Source organism: Elephantulus edwardii, unplaced genomic scaffold (genome assembly GCF_000299155.1).
Source record: "Elephantulus edwardii isolate Elephantulus edwardi_28Jun2011 unplaced genomic scaffold, EleEdw1.0 scaffold00063, whole genome shotgun sequence".
NCBI classification, from domain to species: Eukaryota; Metazoa; Chordata; class Mammalia; order Macroscelidea; family Macroscelididae; genus Elephantulus; species Elephantulus edwardii.
This window is the reverse complement of record NW_006399813.1, coordinates 4,736,707-4,755,784: the sequence shown is the minus strand read 5'-3', so window position 1 is coordinate 4,755,784 and position 19,078 is coordinate 4,736,707. Positions and strand designations below refer to the sequence as shown.

General features: G+C 47.9%; 1 protein-coding gene across 1 annotated transcript in view; it reads right to left on the bottom strand.

Annotated features, from left to right (window-relative positions):
• MFSD4 (major facilitator superfamily domain containing 4) overlaps nt 1–19,078 on the bottom strand; it is a 78,803-nt gene that overhangs the window by 28,275 nt on the left and 31,450 nt on the right. Inside the window, exons 2-6 of the mRNA XM_006887988.1 lie at nt 18,109–18,307; nt 16,645–16,905; nt 8,084–8,252; nt 7,379–7,494; nt 5,872–6,045 (exon numbers count right to left, since the gene is read on the bottom strand). Coding sequence (XP_006888050.1) covers nt 5,872–6,045; nt 7,379–7,494; nt 8,084–8,252; nt 16,645–16,905; nt 18,109–18,307 — 919 coding nt within the window. The remainder of the gene's footprint in view (nt 1–5,871; nt 6,046–7,378; nt 7,495–8,083; nt 8,253–16,644; nt 16,906–18,108; nt 18,308–19,078) is intronic.

Sequence of the window (19,078 nt, the reverse complement as noted above, 5' to 3'; positions counted from 1 at the left end):
TTTTTTTCTTTCTTGGTATCTTTAGATGGCTACCTTAAAGTGTTAAGTCCTGGCTATGCAAAATTATGCAGACTGCATTTATAATCCTAATAATCACTGCAGTCATTATAAAGACTATGTAAAGTGTCTTCAACATCTATCATATATCAATTACTCTCTGTGTCATGTCGTGTAACATGTTATGCTTTTTGAGGAAATCAGAATGCCAGATGAGATTGACCTTGTTCCCTAGAATGGCCTCGTTTGACTATCAGATTATTCCTTCCAATCTGGCCCCATTCTCCAAGGCCTTTTAGGTCTAAATTATATGCCCTTAAAATGAGGCCTATTAACATGGTCAGGTGAATGACAATTAACTGAATTTGGCTGCCTGGCTGCCATACTGAATTCTTAAAATACTTCACCTCACTAGTAGCCATCAAGATAAATCCTTCAGAATAAAAATTCAAGACCAATTCTTGCAGAAAAAAAGACATTTCTTTACCTGTGGGTGATCAGCATCCCCTAAGGGGGGCCTGATAAAAACAGGGTATGCGTATAGAAGCATTAATGATATAATGCATGGGTCAATCTCCGGACAGCTAAGGGACAGATTAAACTCTATTTTGTTCGACATGTATTCAAAAGTTTAAAATTGAAGTATTCAGCATACCCAGAAATGACTGACTGAGAGTTGAACTTTCAGTTCATCTTGGCTCTAAGGCTCATTTTGTTTTAGGCCGGTATCTGAGGCGCTTGACACCATAACACGGCTAATGTGCAAGGACACCAGATTACACTTGCTTGCACTGCTGCTTTCACTTTAAACCCACCACCTTTGCACTAATTTCAAGTGTGCTGACTAAACAATGTGGCTGTGCTTATAGACGTCTAGACAAGCCCTAGGAGAAGACTATGAGAAAGAAATGCTTGCAAGAATATTCCTACATCTAGGCAAGTCTTGGCAAGTCCAGAAGATTGAACTAGCCTCCAAGGAGAAATTTGGTTTCACCTTCTCTAAAACAGACCTGTTTGTTCTCTTGGTGGTCCATGGTATGTTTAAGACTCTTCTCCAGCAACACAACTCAAAGGCATTGATGATTCTTCTGTTATCCTTGGTCATTTTGCTGCTCTGTGATGCATACCAAGTAATTGTGAAGACCGTGGCCTGAATCAGGTGCACCATAGTCTCTAGACTGACATCATTGCTTCTTAGTACTCTGGCGAGGTCCCTGACAGCAGTTTCCCAGTGCAATTCATCTTTTGATTTCTTGACTGATGGTGCCAAGAGTACTGACTGTGGAGCTGAACAAACTGAAATTGTTAACAATATCAATCTCTTCTCCATCCATCATGGTGCTGCCAATAGTCTTCAATATGGATTGAAGCTCAATATGAAGAAAACAAAGATTCTCACCACTGGGCCAACTGGCAGCATCAATATGGATGGTGAAGAGATTGAGATAGTTGTCAGTTTTAGTTTGCTTGGTTCCACAATCAACACTCTTGGTAGCAGCAGCCAGGAAATCAAGAGACAAATTGAATCGGGAAAGTCAGCTGTGAGGGACCTCTCAAGAGTACTGAAGTGCAACGACGTCAGGCTGGAGACTAAGGTGTGCCTGATCCAGGCTTTGCAATTACATGCTATGCATCGGAGAGTTGGACAGTGAATAGGGATGATAGAAGGAGAATTGATGCCTTTGAGCTGTGGTGCCGGAGAAGGGTGTTGAATATACCATGGACTGCTAGGAGAACAAACAGATTTGTCTGGGAGAGGGTGAAGCCAGAATGCTCCTTGGAGTCAAGGATTCTTAAGCTTCGTCTGACATATTTTGGGCATGTTGCAAGGAGGGACTGGTCCTTGGAGAGAGACATCATGTTTGGAAGAGTGGAGGGGTGGTGAAGGAAAGGAAGACCCTCGATGAGATGGATCAGTTCTTTGAGTGGAGTGGTGGGAATGAGTGTGTTTGAGATGGCGAGGTTGGCACAGAATAGAACTGCGTTTAGGGCTTTTGTACATAGGGTCCCTATGAGTCACAAGTAACTTGATGGCACACAACAACAACAACTTGATGTTAAGCTTTTCCATATGTTAAGCTTGATGCATATAGAAGACTACAGTCTTTGAACTTCTGCAACAAACACTTCAGGTGCTCCTCAGTTTCAGTAAGCGGGTTATATCTATCTGTATTACACAGGTTGTTCATGAGTCTTCCTCCAATCCTGATGCCACACTCCTCCTCATAGAGCCCAGCCTCCTGAATGATCTGTTCCACATATAGATTGAAAAAGTATGGAGACAGGACACACCCCTGATGCACTCCTTTCCTAATTTTGAACCATGCAGTATTTCCTTGCTCTTTTCTGATGACTTCTTCCTGGTACAAGTATAGGTTTCCCATGTGCACAAGACCTTACTCATCCAATGTCTCACTTATGTTTTCACAGACACCTCCTCTTAGCTGACTACTCTTGTCAAGCAAAATTCTTGAAATAATACACACACACATACATATATAAATACACACACACACACACTCATTTCAGCAGCATATATACTAAAAAATTGGAATGATACAGAGAAAATTAGCATGGCCCCTGCACAAGGATGACATGCAAATTCATGAAGCATTCAGTATTTTTTATATGAAAGTAAGTTTGGCCTGAGGGCCTAGTGTTAATTGTGTTTGGGATGAACATTCTTCCAAGTGGTACAGCACTGGTCAGTCAATTTGCTGTACTGAGGTAACTTGGGGTTGCTGTAATACTGAACACTGTGCCACTGATGTGTCAAATTCCATAATGATTACCCATGGTGGACAGTGTTTGATAGAGCTCCCAGATTAAGAAAGGCTTGGAAGCACAAGTGGCATCCACTTCCTAAACAACATGCCTCTGGAAACTCTATGAATTTAGAGAAACGACAATATTTATAGAACAGGGATCAGGTCTTTTGTTCATAGGGTCGCTATGAGTCATGCTCAAGTTGATAACATTATCAACAATAACAACAACATGTAAAAGAGAAAACTATACTTACATTTCTACTCCCCACCTCCCTCCCACTCTTAAACCATCTGTGTGGCTTCTGAGCAGTCCCATTTCTCCCCTGCTTTTTTTTTTCTTTTTTATTCATTCACATGCACATCCCCCCCCCCCACTCCCTTAGTCCACTTTGCACTTCTTATTCCAAATTGTTGACCTGCTTTCTCCTCTGCATTGAAGTGAAATTTCATGACCATCACAAGCCCAATTCAAGAACTTTTCTTGGGGACCACGATCCTTGGTCAGTGTAGCCCAAGCACCATTTCCTAAGCCTTTACTACTAGAAATTCAACCTAGGAAAGTACTTTCTTACAGTGAGTTGGATGACCTGGAAAGGTAGCAGGTCTCTAGAAGGGATTAAAAAGTCTGTGGAGCCCTTGGAAAAGATGTCAGGGATGTTATAAAGAGAATTCAAGCCTTTGTGGGAAGTTTGGTTTCACATCCTCTAAGGTCCCTCCAGACAATGTTCTCTGAATCCCTTGCAAAGTTGGAGATGGAGGCACACAAGAACAAGTGTCTTCATCCGCTGCTTGAAGCTGAACCTCCTGCCTCTCAAGCAGTTCTGTTCCCTGAAGGTAATGGCTCCTAAAATGCCAGTGTTGCCACTTAATAGTCTCTAAAATGCCAGTGTGGCTACTTGAGAATCACCTAGAGTACTAGTTCATTGAGTAGTGTCTACAGTCTCAAAGCTTGCAAGTTACCACTATGATACTCCTGATGTTAGTGAGTTCGTCTCTATTCACTGGAAGCAATAAAAGAAGGAGAATCAGAAAATGTATTGGACTACAGAAATTAACTGCTTCCAGGAACTACTGTTCCTTCTGTCATGAGATCAGAAGACAGTTCCCAGCTTCCAACAATGAATGTCTGGGTACCTACCAAGTGAATGAGGAATGAAAGGATATGATAAATGGATCCGGATCAAAGGGAGAAAAGTGTGAAACGTGGTTTCACATTCTTAAAGATTCCAGACTTACAAGACCCATGACGACTGGAGGAATCCATGAATCTATTCCCATGAGATACTGTTTAAACCTTTAACCAAAACTATCCCCTGAAGTAATCTTCAAGTCAAACAAGTGTAGCTCAATGAGTAAAAAATAACATATGCTTTTAGTATTGTGTTCATTTAAAAGATTATATATGAGACCAAATTGATAATAAACCATTACCACTGAGTCAGTTCCAACTCTCAGGAAATGCACTGACAGGCTACACCGACCAAGGATCTTGATTCCCAAGGACTGCCGTGATCACGGGTGTGAATGTGGAAGACCCCCACACTGGAGCAGCCAGGAGATTCCACCAATCTGCTAACTTTTCAGCTAGACACTGAGTGCTTTAACCATTATACCACCAGGTGCTGTAGTAGAAAATCAGACCTAACCCAGCATCCCTGAGTTGCTTCTGACTCACAGTAAAGCCTACAGGACAGAGTGGAAATGCCCTTGAGGTTTCCTCGGCTGTAAATCTTCAAAGGCACACTGCCATCTTTCTCCTGGAGAGACAGGGAGGTTTGAATTGCTGGCCTCCTTTTTAACAACTGAGCACTTAACCAGTGTATCATGTTGTTAGGTGCCTTGGAGCGAACTACAATCATAGTGACCCTATGAACAACGGAGCTGAACCTTGTCCTGTCTTGTGCCATCTTCATCAGCCCTGATATTCACAGACCCACTGCTGCAGACACTGTTGTTTTTTTTTCTATAATTATATTTTATTAATTTTCATAAACATTTACAGAGATTTTGGGTTTCCATTCATTCATTGTTGCACTATTCTCTCTACCCTCCTCCCAGTTTGTTCTTGTCCAAATGCCACAGTGCTTGTCAAAGCCAGTTCTGATTAATTTTCTTTGTCAGTGTGTCCTTTGCCATTCCCTATCACTCCTCCCTGAGAGAGACTTCACCCTGAGTCATAAGGAAAAGGGGATGGAGACACTGTTGATGCAACTTGTGGAGAGTCTTCTTTTTGTTTAAGGACTCTCCCAGTCCAAGCATGATATCTTTTTCCAAGGCCTGGCCTCTCATAATAACATACCCAAAGTATGTGAGGTGGAATCTCACGAAAACTCCTTAAACTGACAATGCTGGCAGGAGCCATCAAGTCAGAACCAACTCACAGCTGACCTTTCGGCAGGCTGTCAGAGTTGTTAAGTCACACAGGAGGAGATTTCCTATCTTCCTCCCTCAGAGCAGCTGGTGGATTTGAACTGGGTACTTCTTACCACTAGGCCACCAGAGCTCCCTAAATTTACAATAATTAACTCTAAAGCACATATAAAAAGATGAGGGGACAGTGAGACCTGGTAAAACAATTGACTAGCAATAGTAAAAGTTTTGACACAAAAAAAGAAGTGAAGTATGTAACCTGTGCCACGGAACTCTATGTGCAGAAACTGTTGCATGGAGGTACATGTTTTGCTCTGTTTGCTTCCATAAAATGAAATATTTCAAAAAGAAATCATCACTTGAGAGAGCTTCAAAGTGCAAATTCTCAGGCCCAACCCAGCGATGGTGATTCCGAAGGATCCCTGACCTCCAGAGGCCCAGGGGCTCTGGCGAGCTGGGCACCAGTGTGAATTCAAAGGGCCAGGCCAGCCCTGCTTCTCTCATGTACCTGGCCAGCTGTCAGCTGGGATCTTGTCTGCACACAGCAGCCACCACTATTACAGCCACTTCCCTTTAGGGGTAGGAGATCAGAGGCCCAGAAAGGCGTCTGGGCTCCATGGCTTACACTTCCATCCCTTCTTCACCAACATTTCTCTTGTCTTCTCTCCATCCTGCCCAGCCCTAAGCAAAGGTCCTGGGGTAGGAGCAGCACAGGCATGAACAGGAGGCCACTCACCATGTTGATGAAAACCATGGTGGCTGGCTTCAGTCGGGAAGAGATGGGAATGGAGAAGAACCGGCCCAGGGTGATGAAGCCCCAGAAGACGCTGGGGAGGTAGCCAGCCACCTTGTGTCCCACAGACAGGGGTTTCTCCACTGCATAGCTGTATACAAAGGCGGAGTATGCCCCCTGTAGAGAGATCAGACCCCGCTGAGCACACCTGCCGTCCAGCCAGACTCAAACCCTCACAGAGGGAACCCAGGCTGGGCAGGTGTGGCAGGGGCTGTGAGGAAAAAAAGGTTCTGTTCCCAGACACTCAGTGAAGAAGGGTGGGCTCGGGGCCAAGACCACACAGGCTGAAGCTGAGAAGAGAGCAGGGGGGTGCAGCTCAGACTGCCCCTGAGGAGGGGCCCATGGCCTCCACGGGAGAGTCTGGATCTCCACAGAGTCCTGGGAAGCAGGGCAGACAGGCACTGTCCTGTGCTTCAACCATAACTGAGCTTGAATGTTGTTATATACCACTGAACAACAACTGACCCATAGCCAGTTATCCAGTGGGTTTTCAGAGCAGTGAGGCACAGGAGGAGACTGCCCATCTGTAGCCCATGGAGCAGCTGGTAGCCTCGAACCACATCCCTTTGGATTGGCAGTGCAGCTCCCTACCACTAGGCCACCAGAGCTCCCTCTTATTTCTAAGTATTCCTAGGAATTTTTTTCTTTCTGAAGGAAGGGCACCACAGCTAAAGAAATAAAGTGTGCACAAACATCTCATTTTACAGATGAGAAAGCAGAGAGAACTGACTCACCCAAGGTCACTGAGAGCTGAAAGGCAGCCGGACTCTCACGAGTCCTTGTTACTCAGTCACCTACGCTTCTCTGGGCGGCCTCCTCTCTGAACAGAGCCCCACATACGCAATCCGTTATGCAAAGATATGCTAATCTAACCTAAAAACAATTCTGAGGGATGGTACAGAGGAGCAGTACAGAGGTCACTTGAGGCAGGAATTGCTTTTGTTGGGTGCCACTGAGTGGACAGCTGGGCCCAAATGCTGCCGGAGTTGGGTACAACACTGGCTAAAGAAGTGGCGCTTGTAATGTATTCCAGGAAGCAAAGTGCCCTTGGGTTTATGTGACGTGACTTCTAATTGGGCCACTGGGCTCTGGCTCTTGAAAAAAAAAAGTGAGTAGATTATATATATACTTGCTATCAAACGAGATTGTCTCCTATTTATGACATTAATGAAAACAAAAATAATAAACAACTGGTCAGATCAGAAGATCAGATGTCCACAGTTTCAAGGGACTGTGGACACGTCTGGAAACAAGCTCCCAGAGGAGCCTTGGTTAATGTGAAGTTTTCAATCAATCAAACTACAGCTAATCGGCCAACAGGAACAGGTTGCTAGATGAGATCTCCAGTAAACCCCCTCTTCTCATGCTGCTCCCAGACTTGAGTCCCAAGGAGTCAAGAGACTTGAGTTTTGGGTCCCCTGAAAGGAGCACTCTCAGGGGGCAAGCTCACCGTCAAGCCATCTGTCATGAACAGGACCAGAGCAGCTGTGATGTGGATGGCAAAGAAGGAACTGGGAGCCCCTCTGAAGTTGGTCCTCTGGCAGCAGTTAAACAGGTCCTCGTGCCCTGGAGAAGACACCGAAGGGGCTTAAGCTCCCCCTCCCACCTCCCCACTCACCCAGGAAGTGTCTGCAGCCTAGCAGAGAGGGGACCACGTACTGTCTCCCCCTTGTTCTATCTGGCAGCCCCGTTCATCCCAGAGTCTTAGGGGAACAATGGCTGAGAGTGGTCAATTAGCTCATCCTAGGCCACACAGGCGGAGCTGGGCAGAAGGGATGCTGCAGCCAGCAGCCTTGATTGCTCCTTCTCTTGGACAGGTCGCTGGATGTCCTGTCCCGGGAGACTATCCCAAAGCGAGGGCCAAGGCCTTGTTTCCACAATCATTGCCTGTGACCAAGAGTCACCCACACTGGACCAAGGGACTGCCAGGAAACAGGCACCAAATGTCATCTCCTAAAGGACCGTGGGGCAAATCCCCAACCTCCTTTGTGTTCGGACAAAGCCAGGGTGACAGGTCCCCATCCCCCTTCTTGGCGAACAGCCCCTCACAAACCCCCTCATGTTTCTCAGACTTGGAACGTTGCACTGGGAAGGAGGCAGATGTGTTTGCTGCCCACCGGGGTCTGTGAGGACAAGCGCTCATGGGGGGGCCCACCTGAGTCTGGCTGCAGCTTCGGGGGCAGCGAGGAGGGATCTTCCATCTGCGGCTGCTGTGTCTCCAGGGCCAGCTCATCTGCAGGCAGGAGCAGGGGCATCTTCTGGGGACAGCAGGTCAGCAGCTGCTCCTTGTAGAGCAAGAACAGCACAGCCACTGGCACTGGAAGCTGGGGGCGGGGGGCAGACAGTCAGAGGACTCTGCCCCACGCAGCCTGTCCCACACCTGGCCCAGTGCACACCACACCACCACAGGCCAGTACCCACCTACTGCATCAGCACCACGCTGGAGAAGTCAGCTCTTTCACAGGACACCCACCTGAGAGCCATCTCACTGTCATGCAGTCTGAACTGACTCACAGCTGACCCTCTAGCGGGTTTCCAGAAGCTGTAGATTGTGTGGGAAGAGATGGCCCATTTCCCTCCCAAAGAGCAGCTGGTGAATTCGAACAACCAGAGAGGCGCTGCCATTGAGTCCGCATCACAACCCCCTGTGGTCCACACCAGGGCAGCCAGGGGTGATGCAATGATGGTGAGGGAAGCGGGGGCAAGTCTGGTGTAACTTCTCCCCAACCTCAGCCACCTGGTTTTCCTTGAAGGGATGAGTGTCAGATGTGGGGTCTGAGATCACCTGCGACCCAGGAGAGGTGCCAGCGAGACCCAGAACAGTGCCGGACGAATACCTCACTCTATCAAATGCCGGCAGTTCGCAAAATGCTTTAGAAACCAGTTTACCTGTGCTCATGACAATACTAGAAAAGAATGTGCTGGAGGAAATTATTATCCTCATGTTCAAGGAAGTTATCAAGGAAGTTGTCATAGTCCTACTGGAAGAGATCGGAAGGATGAACTATTAACCCGGGGGAGAGATGTGCTCTAGCGACGTGGCTGACTTCACCCCGGTAAAAATGGGACCCAGGCATGCTGGCTCTCTGTCGAGCGCTGTTCTCCCTCAGTTTCTCTCTAGGGATGTTCTATCCTAGAAGACTGTCCTCAGGAGCTTGTCGCCTAAAGGAGATAACAGTGACAAGGTCTTTCTGCTGGAAAGGGCAGACTTAGAAGCCTCACACACATGCTGGCCTGACATGAAGTTCACTGCTATTTACGTACAGTCAGTTCAATCTTCCTGGAACTCCCGAAGGAATGAGAGAACATCTCCTGCTTCTGAGGTGGCCTGGAGAAGCCTCTGGCTCCTCCCTCAGGTGCCCCTGCTGCCAGGAAGCACTTTATCACACTTAGCCTCTGTGCCTCCCGCTGCGGCTCCACTCCAGTTCCTCTTGATTAGGAAAGAGGAAGCCCCAGAAGCCGTGGAGCCTTGTTTTCCGGAGGCTGGTGGGAGCCACAGGCTAATGGGCGCCTCTGAAGTCTGTCAGGTTGACATGGGAATCTAGCAGACAGCTCTAGGGGAGCCCCCACCCCTGGGCATGCAGGCTGGCCCACTCAGGTAGGCTTCCAAGTCATAGGGGAGAGGTGACCACGACCACCCCCACTGTGTAGTTTGAGCGTGTCTCTTCACATCCAGAAGTTGCTCAAAGTCACTGAGATATACATGGAGAAACAGTTTAACTGGCAAGTATATTGTGTCTGGTTAGAAACTGTGCTGCCAGCCCAGAAGTAATAGGTTCAAATCCACCAGTGGCACCGCAGAAAGATAGGCAATCTCCTCCTATGCACTTCCCTGCCTCTGAAAAGCCACTAGAGGGTCAGCTTTGGGTCAGTTCCGACTCCACCGCACACAACAGCAACAAAAGAAAATAAAAGTTATGGTAAACTGTCAAAAACAAAAATGACCAAACAAGTCTGTCTTTGTTGAAGAGTAAACAGACTGCTCCTTAGAGGCAAGTAAGGTGGCATTTCCTCTCACATACTTTGAATATGTTGTACAGAGAGAGGGGCCCATCCCTGGAAAAGGGCATCATGCTTGGAAAGGTGAACTCAAAAGAGAAAGACAGGAAGACCCTCAATGGATCAGCAGTGATTGTAACAATGGCTGGGGCATATCTGAGGCCGTGAGGCTGGTACAGGCTACGGTAAGGTTCAGATTTGTGTTTGTAGGATCGCTATAGGTCATAGTTAACGGCACATAATAGCAACAACAATAAAAAGTTATAGTAAGAGAAAAAACCTCTCTAAAGTACTGAAGAGCAACAGTGTCTCTCTGGAGACTAGGGTGTGAATGATACAGGCCATGGTCTTTGCAATCACTTGCTACGCGTCAGAGAGTTGGACAATGACTAGGGAGGATAGAAGGAGAATTGACGTCTCTGAGCTGTGGTGCTGGAGAAGAGTATTGAGGGTACCATGGACTGGTAGGAAAACAAACAGATTCATCCTGGAAAGGGTTAAACCGGGCTGCTCCATGGAGGCAAGGATTCTGAGGCTTCGTCTGATATACTTTGGTCATGCTGTAAGGAGAGACTGGTCCTTGGAGAAGGACATCATGCTTGGGAGGGTGGAAGGCAGATGCAGGAGGGGAAGGGCCTCTGGGAGGTGGACTGATTCAGAGACTGGGGCAATCAGGATGAGTGTGTCAGAGACAATGAGATTGGCACAGAACAGAGCAGAGTTTAGGGCTGTTGTACATAGGGTCACTATAAGTCGCAAGCGACTTGATGGCACATAACAACAAGAGAAAAAAATTCCAAAAAAACCCCAAAACCACCACTCAGTGCCAGCCACAGTCTTACAGCAGCCTTAAAGCCACAAATCAGCCCTGCCCTCAAGGGGTCCCCGGTGTCTAAGGCAACAGAACCAATCTCCTCATCAGCCTGTGGAGAAAACAGGAAACCCACCCACTGAGGCCTGAAGTGGCTGATGCTGGAGGTAAAGGCCAGGAGGAAACAGCTGTGAAGAGGTGTGATCACCCAGGTGGGGCTTGGGAGGTGAGTGAATGACTGGCTGGCCCAGCACTGGAGCAGGAACACAGGAGATCTTTATGGCCAGAACCCCACTCAGGAAGGCAGGCTCTGGGTCCAAAGTGAGGAGATGCCAGGTGGGTGGGTGTGGGAGTGGGGGTGCATCCACACTGATGTGGCTCTGTTCTCTCCTGGAGGACTATTTTCAAACACAGTCAAAGGGCAAGTTCAGAAAAAACTGCTGCAAATGAGTCTCTACAATTGCCCTCCATGGGGCAAGAGAGAACAGACCTGAGGCTGAAGCTGGAAGGATCCGGCTTCCAGGTCCCCATGTCAGCCTGCTGTGCTGACAATGCTCCTCTCCCTTCTGGCCCTCCCTGGATTGTTTCCAGTCCACTGTTTCCAGAACAATGGATGGGTGCTGGTACAATAGGGCAGGTGTTTCTGAGGACTCCCAGCAAAGATTCTGATACAGGGAATGCAAAGTTAGAGACAGCAAGTTAGAAGAAAGCAAAAAGGAGCGGTGATGTGGGCAGGTGGCAGGCAGCTGAGGTCTGTGCCGGGAGTTGGCTTCCAGCCTGACCTGATTCTTCCTAGTCCCTCACCAGGCCCTTCAGCCAGTGATGGTGTGCTCGGCAGGGCTGGGTGTTCATTTTAGTGTTCTGTGTTCTCTACCATCTGCACGAGTTGGGCGGCTGCAGCAGTGTCTGAATCAGGGCCAGCCCGGCTGCCTCTCTGAAGGTAACAAGTCTGCCCAGTGTAAAGGGAGGCAGCATGGCAGTCAACGCAACATCTTCACCAACAGCCAGGCTAACAGCCCCTGGGAGAGCCCCTAACCCTGCTCCATCCAGGGCCCAAACCAGGAGGTCAGGGCTGTTCCTGAAAGTCCACCCCTAGTCTGTCAAGGCACAGGGGTCCCCACTTCCTCTGGCCTTCAACTGGGCTGACGGACAGGACATTGGCTTTAGTGATAGAACACCAGGGGAGGATTCTCTCCAGAGACCAGTGAGTACCAGGCTAGGGTGGAAGAGCAAAAACAGGGGTGAAAAGGGCCTCAGTATCTGACCAGTAAAAGAATGACAGGGTTTCTTCCACTCCGTTCACACCTACACTGCCCCACAGGCAGGGTCGCTCAGAGGCCCTCCCATCTACACACAGCTTCCTCAGGAACCCACCTAGACAGCAGGGTCCAGAAGACAGGCAGAGTGAACAGGACCCAGAGAGGAGGTGACACCCTGCAGCAGTCTGTCCTGGGGTGACTTCATCTGCCTTGACTGAAAGATATGGTATCCCCTGGACCCCCAGGTGCCTTCAAAGTTGACACTGGTTTTCCTGACTTTGTCACTCTTTGGATGTGTAGCTAGGTGAGGCTGTACCTTGGAAAGAAGCATGATGCTTGGAAAGATGGAGGGTCAGTGAGGGAGCGGAAGATACTCCAATGAGATAGACTGATGCAGTGGCTTCAGCAATGGGCTCTAGTGTCAGAGATGATAAGGATGGCACAGGACAGGGCTGGGTTCAGGTCCGCTGTTCACAGGATTGATATGAACAGTGCTTGACTCGCTAGCACCTAACAACAATAATCACCAAAGCAAAAGGCCATAGCAATCACTTGCTATGTTACTGAGAATTGGACTATGAATGAGCATGACTGAAAAACTGATGCATTTGAACTGTGGTGTTGGAGAAAAGTACAGAACAACCTATGAACTGCCTAAAGAACAAACATATATGTCTTGGAGAAGGTGCAGCCAGAATGCTCCTTGGAGGCAACGATGAAGCTTTGTCTCACATGTTTTGGGCATGTTGCTAGGTGAGGCTACTCCTTGGAGAGGGACATCATGCAGGGATGGTGACAGAGAGGAAGACCCTCAACCAGGTGGATTGATTCAGTGACTGTAGCACTGGGCTCGTGTGTGTCAGAGATGATGACAGCACAGGATAGGACAGGGTTCAGATCTGCTGTTTATAGGGTCGCTATGAGTCATAATTGACTCAATGGCACCTAACAACAATTACAATCACCAATATTACCTTTAAAAACTTGGAAAGATTCCGGAAATCTTCTTAAGATTGGGCAATAGTTTCAGCTTAACTAGTAAAAGTGAAGCAGGACGTTTTGGTGACATAGTTCCTGGAAAATGGCTCTGCGAACCCCAAGGTGGTGTATTTCTGGCAGTGTGAACCCAGCAGTGGCTCTGAGAGACAGCAGGGCAGTCTCCTCCTGTGTGATTTATTGTTGTTGTTGTTGTTAAGTGCCGTCGAGTTGTAGGCGACACATAGCGACCCTATGAACAAAAGTGCTCGACACTTGCGTGACCTTCATCCTTTCTCCAGGTTCACAGAGTTTCCGGAGGCAAGATATTTAGGGATATGGATGCCACTCCTGCTTCCAAGTGTGTGATTTATGGCCTCCAAAAATCCATGGGCGCATCAACTCGGAGTCGGTTCCACCTCAATTATAGTAAGAAAGTGAATGAGTTAAAAATTGCTCTCCTGGAGAGCATTACGTTGAGTGAACTAACTTGGTCTCATAAGGACAAATACTGCATAAGACCTTTGTTATAAAAATAAAAAGGATAACTAGTAAAATGTATGTAGGGGTCCAAAGTGGGCAAAGGAAGAGAGCAGAAGGGTGAGGATGGCCAGGGGGCAAATCACAGGGTCTCACAATTTGGTGAGTGGAGGGAGGAGGTAAAGGAGAAGGATCCGTCAGGGACCTGAAAAGATGCAGTAATGGTGGGCATAGTCTAAGGGTGATTCGTTTTATAAAACACAATGTGTGAAAGATAACGTTAATGAAGGAAAGAGTAGGGGGGCAAATGGGCATAAAAAAGCAACTTATAAAATAATGCTGTCCTGCATTAGGTACTACTGTAGAAAAAGAAAGGTAACTAGTAAAGATGCATGAGGATCCCAGAGGAGGAGGGTAGGAACAGAGGGGTCATCATAGGGTCACACGAGTTGATGAATGGAGGGAGGAGTGGGTAATGGAAATGGGAAAGAGCCAGTGTGAAAAACAATGTATATGAATGAACTCTGTAAGTAAACGAGTATAGAAGAAAAACTTTAATTTTTTTTTAAAAGCCAAAGAAAGTGCTCTCCCTTAACCATGTGCTTTTTTATTATTGTGTTTGTGTGTGTGTGTGTGTGTGTGTGTGTGTGTGTGTACTGTCAAATCGGATCTGACTGGTACAGGGGGCAATTGTTCCCCCTTCTCCAGCAGAGCGTCTGGTGGATTCAAAACCATGATGTGCTTTTAAGAATTATCTTTATAGGATCAAAGTGACAACACGGCATCTCATAAACTAAAACTGGAGCGATGCAGAGATGATTAGGATGGCCTCTGCGTAAGGATGACATGCAAATTCGTGACGCGTTCCATATTAAAAAAAAATGGTAACTTTAAAGATTAGATAAGGATCTTATAGGACAGTAAATTTATGCTAATAAAGGAGAAACAATTTCTAAAAGGTGGGTCAGAATGGTTGCACAACTTAAGGAGTAGACCCAGGGTCACTAAACTGCCCATGTGGCAATGGCTGAACTGGTATATGCTTTCCTGTGTACACTTTCCACAACAACTAAATCAACAGAAGCTGTAGTACACAAGTTAGTTATGATGGAGGGAGAGAGAAAACACAGTGCGGCCAATGTGGGCACAGCATGACCAAGTGAAGGATAACACTGAGAGGTATGAATGAATAAAGGACAATGGAAAATCCCCAAACACACACATTTCTGCGAGAGAGAACTGTGAGCCAACACACAAGTTCAATATGTGTTTGAAATAAGGTAGGTAAATTGTATGGAAGTATGTTTAAAAATTGTATTGGTATGGCTGTGGATATTCCTGCCTTTGTAAACGCTGCCCACGACTGTGGTGGTTGTGGGGTACAGTCGAGCTGTAACTGACTCACAGCTGACCCTCCAGCAGGTACCCTGAGGCAGTAAATCGCATGGGAGGAGACTTCCCATGGAGCACTTGTGGATTCAAATCCACATTTGGTTATGTGCCTTTAGGTTGGCAGCAAAGCTCTAGTAATTGTTGTATACCATCGAGTCAGAAATACCCCAAAGTGGACCCTCCGGTGGGGTTTCAGAGGCAGTTAATCACATGGAAGAACACTGTCCATCTTTCTCTCATGCAGCAGCTGGTAGACTTGAACTGCATGCCTTTGGGATTGCAGCATAGGCTTTTTTACCATTGGGCTACCAGAGCTCCCTAAATGCTTCACACCTACTCATATTTGCAATACAGCACATAGGCTGCACAGTTCTAGAACTTACTCAGCCATCAGCACTGAACTACTGCCCTCAGGAGACATCTAGGTCAACTGGCAAAAGGCAGTTCATAAATGGAATGTTCTACATCCTCATCTGGTGAGTAGCGTCCAAGGCCTTAAAAGACTAGGTGTGGTCATCTGAAAAAAACCACTGGTCCCTGCTCACTTGGAGCAAAGCTGAATGAAGGGAACAGGAGACACAGCCAGCTCTGACGTGAGACCAGAAGAACTAGATGGTGCCCAACACCACTGCCACTAACTAGGACCACAGTCTAAGACCCTGCTTGTTAGCTGTTGTAAGGTGCCGTCGAGTAGAGCACGACTCATAGTGACCCTATGAACAAAAGATCTGAACCCTGTTCTATCCTGCACCATTCTCACACTTCCTGACACACAAGAGTCCATTGCAGCAGAATGTATGTAAAAGATAGATATTTTTTTTAAAGACAAGATTACTAGATGATCATCCTAAAACCTTTTAACTTGAAACTGAAGACACTGCAGGAGACTACCTCTCAGACAGATAACACACCAGCCAATAAAAGACCACCCGGAAGAGTGTGTGCCTTAGAACAATATGAGACCAAGAGGGAAACCCAAAAATGAGAAGGTAGGGAGGAGCAGGGAAACAGGACAAATGGGAGTGGGGAACCCAGGACGGAAAAGGGGAGAGTGCTCATACACTGCAGAATCTGCAACCAATGTCACAGATCAACTTAGGGATGAGCTGTTGACTGGAAAATGGATTTGCTATGTAAGCTCTCATCTAAAGCACAATAAAATGCTTATTAAAGAAATAAAATATATTGGTAGATGCTGTTGAGTTGACTCCAACTCAAAGCAACTCTAAGAGCAACAGACTGAAAGCTTGTCAAACATTATTGTTGTTAGAAGCCATTGATGTTGTTAGAATTGAGTCCAACTCATAGTGACCCTATGAACAACAGATCTGAACCCTGTTTCTCCTGTATCCACCTCCTCATCTCAGACATATTGAACCCATTGCTGCAGTTACTGTGTTAATCAATTTCTCTGAGTGTCTTCCTCTCTTTGGCTGGCCTTTCCAAGCACGATGTCCCGTTCCAGGAATAGCTCCTCCTAGCAACGTGCCCAATGTATGTGAGACAAAGCTTGGCCAGCCTTGCTTCCAAGGAACACTCTGCTGGAGTGCTCCTGTTACATCGAGGGGAGGAAACAAAGACCTTGAGAGAGAGATCCTCCAGCCCCCTTTGTGTTCAATGAATTTGGGGCATCATTTCCCCTCCTCTGAAACAGCACCTTGCAGGCCCCAGCGTGTGTCTCAGCATTAACACACTCTGCACTGGGGGGTGGGTGGGGGTGTGTGTGGGGTGTGTGTGTGTGTGTGTGTGTGTGTGTCCGTCCCACTGTCTCCTGCTCAGCCCTGCCCTGCTGGCACTCACGTTGATCAAGGCCATGATCCAGAAGGCGTACGACACATGTGTTCCCGTCCAGCTCTCAGAAGGCGGCCCCAGGTGCGTCTGGTTGGCCCGAGGCAGGACTTCAGGGCGGTGCTGGCCCAGGACCTGGTGTGCATGGAACAGGCGGCTGCTGGAGGTGATGTTGGCTGTTCCATTGGCAGGTGAGCAGTCAGTCTCAGAGAGGAAGTGGTCGGCAATGAGGGGGCTCAGCAGTGCACCGAAGCCCACAAAGAAGTGGAGCGCCTGGAGGGGAGGAGAACAGATGTGGTTGGGTATGGTTCTGTCCCTGGCCAAGGAAGCTTGTGGCTTGGCCTTCCACCCCGATGCCTGCACTGTGCCACCGCCAACCACATGCCCTGTCCCAGGAGCCCCGCTCAGACCCCGAGCTGAAAGCCCAGAGAGGAGCCCTTTGTTGCCAGAGATCAACTATCCTCTTAGCCTGGGACAACTGTGATGAAAGTAGACAGTACATCCCGCCTCTCTTTTTTCCAAAAATTTAACCTCCAACTAAGAATCCTGGTGGCACAAACAATCTCAAAAGATGGCACTTTCAACCCTTCTTGGGGCTCTGAGGGAGAAAGGGCTGGAAATCGGTTCCTTTAAAGATTACAGCCAGAAGACTCCAGAAAGAGCACTGTGCCAAAGTGCGTGAAATTGGAGTAAAAAAAAATGTACTGGACAGCATCGAGTGGTAAATGTGGGCTGCTCCCTCAGCACCCACCAGCTATGCCTCATAAAGAGTGACAATAAAGGGAGAGGCTGGGCTGGAATCCCGAGTGTCCAGAAGAAGGACCAGAGACATACATAGGGCAAACAGCAATCCCTCCATGCACCGTTCCTGCAGGTCGCAGAGAACCTCCTCTCCCACTGGCACTTAGGATGAGAGATCTCCTCCAGGCCCCCTTCTGTTCAATGCACTTGGGGCATCGTTTTCCTATCCTCTTCCTCTGGGACAGCACCCTGCAGGCCCCAGCGTGTTCCTCAGCATTGACACGCTCTGCACTGGAAGCTGTCTGTGTGGGTGCACTGCTAGCAACAAGTGGAAGCTGCTCTCTTAACACCCACTGGCTACGCCTCATATAGAAAGCTTGACAATAAAGGGAGAAGCTGGGCCGGAATCCCAGGTGTCTGGAAGAAGGATCAGAGATATAAGGAGGGGGAACAGCAGTTCCTCCATGTACCGGTCCTCACAGATCATCCCCCACAGTGACGCTTAAAAGGAAAGGCTGGGCTGGAATCTCAAGAACAGATACACCGAGCACTGTTCAGGATGACAGAGCTGGTAAGTGGATACAGCAGGCTGAGTCCCTGGTGCCTTTCTGAATCACTACTTTGGCCCCTCAACAAAGGTTCCTGGGTGTGGGGAGTGGGTTGGGAGTAAAGAGAGGCAGTGAGGGGTGAGGGCCGAGGGACCCTCTTCCGCCACGCTCTCATGGGAGGGCTCACCTGAAGAAAGACGGCAGAGTCCTTCTGGTACATCCTCACCAGCTGCATGTTGGCCACAGTGTCGATGCAGCCCATGGCCAGGCCCGCCAGCGCCATGACCAAGGCCAGCATCTTCACGTTGCTGCAGAAGGGGATGATGACAAACACCAGCGAGATGGCCAGAGAAGAGGTGAAGAGGGCCCACAGGGACTGGGCCAGCCTGGAGCAGGGGAGAGACAGTCAGCGGTGAAGGGCACTGGGTGGCCTTGGGGAAGCCAAGGCATCTCTGCCACCCTCTGGCATGAAGGGAGAGGGAGCAGTGGAAGGGGTCTGGTCAGTTACTACCTATGGGCCATGGGAGGGAAAGGAAGTTCTTTGAATCCTTGGGTAATACAAGCAGTTAATGCATTCAGCCAGTAACCAAAAGGTTGGTGGTTTAAACCCACCCAGAAGCACGAGGGAATGGAGGAGTGTAAGAATGAGTGAATAGGGACCTAAAACTCTGTCAAGATCTTTCGAGGCTACTTTGACCAATAGGTAGGCTCCCAGTGCAAGGGCTGCAGAATTTTATCTACTGGAATTTTCTAAAGATAATGAGAGAAGAGATAGGCCAACAAGAAGGTTCTGGAAAGGAGATGTTATAGAGAAACTTTCTCATGAAAAATTAAGACTCTAGGCAGACTTCAGTCAGGGTGCTGAAATTAAAAGAGGAAAAGATGGTTGGGGTAGACAAGAAGATATCTTTGAGTTTCCAGCACATTTTTTTAAAAAGAGGGTCTCCCTCGTCTATTCTCTCTAGTGTGTGACTCTTCCTGCTGACCCCTCCTGGCTCTGACAGCCTTGGCTCCCCACAGTCGCATTCTGCTCGCTGAACCCTTATCACGCCATCTCTGCTGATAGCAGCAGTTCCTTATTTTATCTTTCCTGGCTTCCAGGCTGATTTCACATGACATTATTGATCGTGACCCCTGTTTGTTCCCAGCTCAGGAGT